The following is a 4,924-nucleotide window of genomic DNA, read 5'->3' as shown; positions in this document are numbered from 1 at the left end:
CGGATACAGGTGAAAAGCAACTGGCACTTGAATCGAGGCTTGAAGTAGCCCTGTGGATAGACTCATACCTCAGTTGTTGTCCATTCTCCAAGGGCACTTCTTTAAATAATCGGATACAGGTGAAAAGCAACTGGCACTTGAATCGAGGCTCGTACAACTGCCTCGAAAACCGATGCTACAAACCAAGCTCAAGCCTGAAAAACATACAATCTCTCACCCAGTCGTTACATTATTAGACAGATATTATAATATTTATGAAGATGTGAACACTGAGATCAGGCATTACCTAAATTCACTTTAACTAAATTTCATTAAGAAAAAAAAATAGCTGAAAATTAAATGGATTTTTCTTAAACTGAAAAATGAAGTTTTCCGTGGACTAAAGCCTGTTATGAAGCAGAACAGAGACCACATGATTTTATACGTGAAGTTGATAGAGGCTGCAGCAATTCCTCACCTTCTACCACCCCCAACTCCCAAGTATAACCGTTTTTTTCCCATACACCCCTTTTCCTTCAATACGAGTGACATTTTTGTTTAATTTCTAACAATGCCAACAACAGTTATTTTTTTTATCTGTAAAAAAAAAAGTCCATAAAACCTGTAAGGTTGTTCGTAAAGTTATTCTGAACCATTTCTTACTTGTTTGTATTACCAATTTTTCTACCAGCAATGTAAGCATGAGAAAATATGTAGGGCATTCATTTCTTACTCCAATTGTCAGCCAACTTAAAATTTTAGTTGCCCCAGGTAACCGATTTATTTCAAGAAGACTTTTCTAAAGATGTGCCCCCCTACTTTCACCAAAACTTTTCCAGGCAGGGGTGGTGTTCCCCACAAGTGATTTATTCACTAACTGTATTTTGCGTGGTTGTTGGTGATTTGTTTTATATTCTAAACTGAAACACGGAAAGCCGAGTAAGATGATAAACCATCTTCTTTATTTATTCTGAACAAATTATATGGCTTGGAGAAATATTAATTTTGTCTTATCAATATGACAACAATAAAATAAAATAAATACTTATTATCATATATATTTATTAAATAATTCGGGAAAGAAAATAGAATATGAGTATAAACATAAAATTTTGTTATATTAATGGCTTTAATACTGTACTTATTTGTAAAACAGAAATAGATTTTTTGTACTTCTTAGATATTCGCTGTTTTCGTTTTACAAAGCTTTGTTCATATGCTGTTAAATATTTAACTTAAAGTCAATGGTAAACCTAATTCCTTTGTTACTGATTGAAATTATTTTTTGGTGTTAATATAAACAGAAATTGAAGCACAATTTTTATTCAGGATCCAGATCACTTTGGTTGAGGAGGATTAAACAAGGTTAGGTTTATACAACTCTTCATTCATCTGCATTATTCAGGATCCAGATCACTTTGGTTGAGGAGGATTAAACAAGGTTAGGTTTATACAACTCTTCATTCATCTGCATCTGGTATGTCCAAATCTTTGGAGATTCTACCACGGCCTGTGATGTAAAAAAATAACTAAGTGTTATTGGTTAGTATTTATTAGCGAAAGTCTTTGAAAAAGTCACGATTTTTTCAGCCATCAAAGCCTATGCAGTCTATTTGATTTTTCTTTTTTTTTTTTGTATTTCATACAAACCATTTGCATCTAAAAATAACATATTCTCAAACTGTCTTCATGCTTCTGTAATTGTAACAGTAACAGAGAAGTAGGACCCCCCCCCCCCCCCAAAAAACTGTTCCTTTCTTTCTCAGTGAAGGTCCTGGATTTCAGAAAAATAATTGTTTTTGATAAATTGTCGTTAGTTTCCAGGATACCGTTGTGAATAGGTAGGTCTAAGCACTTAAATTTATATATTTATTATGATAAGTGTACCCCACAGCAATATTTATTATGATAAGTGTACCCCACAGCAATATTTATTATGATAAGTGTACCCCACAGCAATATTTATTATGATAAGTGTACCCCACAGCAATATTTATTATGATAAGTGTACCCCACAGCAATATTTATTATGATAAGTGTACCCCACAGCAATATTTATTATGATAAGTGTACCCCACAGCAATATTTATGATGATAAGTGTACCCCACAGCAAATATTCATAATTCATGTTTCGTTTTAAAACATAAAATCTAAAAAACACAATAATTTTGCTCTCTATAACTTAAGATAAAAATAGGGTAACTAGAGGCAAATGTTTCTTATCCCAGTCAACTTTAACTTATAAATATCCAAATGAGTAAAATCGTACTAGCTAAAGAGTGAACCTAAGGAACAATCTAACCTATATTTACTAGATATTAGGTGTGATATAAAGTCTTGCTCGCTAGTGCCATCTATTGCTTAAATTATTAAGTTTAACTTATTAATTTAATTGAAATATATATACACAAACACACACGTACTGTTTTAATTGGTGTTAATTTAGTTTTAAAGAGTCTAATGTTGTACGAATAATTATTTGTATTAAACGTAGTAACTGGAGTGTCTGTGTAGAGCAAATTACGCCACCAGTCTTTTAACGATTAAATCAAATGTTTTTAAGATTGCCTGTCTTTGTACAGAAACGGCTTACCTTAACAGTTAACTTCCAGGGTAATGATAAGACATCTTGTATATAAACATGAGTGTTGTTTAATACCCCACTTATCAAGTTTGTACGAACTAATCTGAAGGATTGGTATCCCATCACCATCATATAGATAACGTACTTTACCAACCGATTTGTTTTATTGCTGGGTAATGATAAGACATCTTGTATATAAACATGAGTGTTGTTTAATACCCCCACTTATCAAGTTTGTACGAACTAATCTGAAGGATTGGTATCCCATCACCATCATATAGATAACGTACTATTTCAACCGATTTGTTTTATTGCTGGGTAATGATAAGACATCTTGTATATAAACATGAGTGTTGTTTAATACCCCACTTATCAAGTTTGTACGAACTAATCTGAAGGATTGGTATCCCATCACCATCATATAGATAACGTACTTTACCAACCGATTTTGTTTTATTGCTGGGTAATGATAAGACATCTTGTATATAAACGTGAGTGTTGTTTAATACCCCACTTATCAAGTTCGTACGAACTAATCTGAAGGATTGGTATCCCATCACCATCATATAGATAACGTACTTTACCAACCAGTGTAAAAAAAAGCGAGTCTCCCATCCCACCCTCCGAAAAGGTGGTATTAAATAAAACAAAAAACTATGCATGACATATTAGCAGAAAATATTACACACAGGCACAACTGTTCATCCCACCTTCCACCCACATTTTTCACCCCTACCTGTCATTTCATTTTGTACCATTGACCACATTTTGAAAAGTAAAAATAGTGTTTGATTATTTGAAGTCCCGGAGGAATCTGCACTTTTCGGTAAAAAAGTGATCACCTGAGGTTGTTTCGGACTCCGTGACCGGTTCTACTGTTGTTGTTGTTTCTGGTTGATGTTTTAAGAACGTGCAGAAAATTGGTTTTACCTGAGGTTGTTTCGGACTCCGTGACCGGTTCTACTGTTGTTGTTTCTGGTTCAGATGAAGTATATTTGTACTCAGCAGTGGTTATTTGTTGAGGTGACTCTGTAGACGATGGAAATTCATCACAACGGACTAATTGGTATGCAAGATTAAAACCTCGGCTGGTGCTGCTGTTATCGGTGATGAACTTAAGGTTGATATAGTTTACTCCCGTAGCAAAAGGATACATTTCTGATAAAGAAATAATAACCTGAGTCAACGGTAAAAGAACATATGAAAACATGGAGATGTATTAAAAATGAAATAACACATAGATGGCGCTGTTGTTGTTTTAAGTGATCACAACTTGTGAGGTACCAATGAATAGTATAAGAAAATTTTCTGGTTTATTGTAAAACTGTAGAAGTGGACAACTTGTGTTGATTCAAGTACCAAGTTTCTTACTAAAGTCTCGACATCTTATCTTTCTAAGAAAATGGAAACTACCATTATAGTTTATAATGAATTAAATAAACCATTATAATCCCTAGATATCAGTGGTTGTCAGTTTTAAATATACATTTTTTATTCTGAATTTTTTACGAATAATATTTTTAAGTTGTTATTATAAATGAACGGATATATATACTTGCTAGATAATTCTGATGTTATAGGTCACTCTAAATTAAAGGTAATCACCAAGACCACCAAGATTTGATTTGGGCCTTGGGGTGAACCAGAGTTGCAAGCCTTAACTTTGTCCCTTTCTACCAAGATAAAATATAAATTCAGTAATAACTTATATCTTGGACTCTGTTTTTTTTTAGTGAATACATAAAAATCTTACCAACGAGATTTTTTTGTACGTTGCCACAAAAGCGATTACCCACGCTAATTTCTAAATAATCTCTTGTGCAGTTGTCGCTCGTCTGCAAAGAAAAATCTACAAATGTGATTTTAAGCCAGCAGATGTCGCCACTGAGCTTAGTGATGGTATATGTACAGTCCATGTTGTTAGGGTAACTGACTGGGTAGCCACTGCTGATTATATTTCCCATTCTTTGAGCTATATAATAGCTGCATCTTGGTGGGGGAGGTGTCACTGTAACAATAACAATAAAAAAAATCTAATACATGATACGTAAAGAACAAACAGCTTCTGTTAAATTATTACTATTTAATTAAAAATCAATAAAAACAGACGAGTATTCAGGTGGTCTGTGAACAATACCATGTGATAGCACCACTGATATACAGCGATGTGCGATTAATCTAATTTTGCTAGATCAGGATACAATTTTTATAAATAAAACAAAATATTTCTGTCAAAAAGGGTGGAACACTGGTCAACAATGATATAATCAAAAACTTGCTACAATATGGTAAAGAAGTCTTTGTTAAACAATGATATCATTAAAAGGTTACTACAATACGGTAAGGAAGTCTTTGTTAAA

The 4,924-nt window shown here is 33.3% G+C and overlaps 1 protein-coding gene across 3 annotated transcripts; it reads right to left on the bottom strand.

The window, feature by feature from the left end:
- Positions 1 to 1,057: 1,057 nt before the first annotated feature.
- Positions 1,058 to 4,822, bottom strand: LOC106475472 (embryonic protein UVS.2-like). 3 transcript variants are annotated; one of them, XM_022379568.1, is made up of 4 exons: positions 4,318 to 4,822; positions 3,495 to 3,722; positions 1,448 to 1,489; positions 1,058 to 1,371 (listed from the first exon to the last, which is right to left on the bottom strand). In XM_022379568.1, the coding sequence occupies exons 1-4, from the start codon at positions 4,526 to 4,528 to the stop codon at positions 1,364 to 1,366; spliced, it is 489 nt and encodes a 162-aa protein (XP_022235276.1). In that variant the 5' UTR covers positions 4,529 to 4,822; the 3' UTR covers positions 1,058 to 1,363. The 3 variants fall into 3 exon arrangements, with proteins under 3 accessions (XP_022235276.1, XP_013791608.1, XP_022235277.1); XM_013936154.2 differs by having other exon boundaries at positions 1,058 to 1,489; XM_022379569.1 differs by having other exon boundaries at positions 1,058 to 1,494; positions 3,533 to 3,722.
- Between the last annotated feature and the right edge of the window lie 102 nt (positions 4,823 to 4,924).

This window comes from Limulus polyphemus, unplaced genomic scaffold (genome assembly GCF_000517525.1).
Source record: "Limulus polyphemus unplaced genomic scaffold, Limulus_polyphemus-2.1.2 Scaffold8634, whole genome shotgun sequence".
NCBI classification, from domain to species: domain Eukaryota; kingdom Metazoa; phylum Arthropoda; class Merostomata; order Xiphosura; family Limulidae; genus Limulus; species Limulus polyphemus.
Note: the sequence above shows the minus strand (reverse complement) of the source record. Positions and strands in the feature narration are given on the sequence as shown.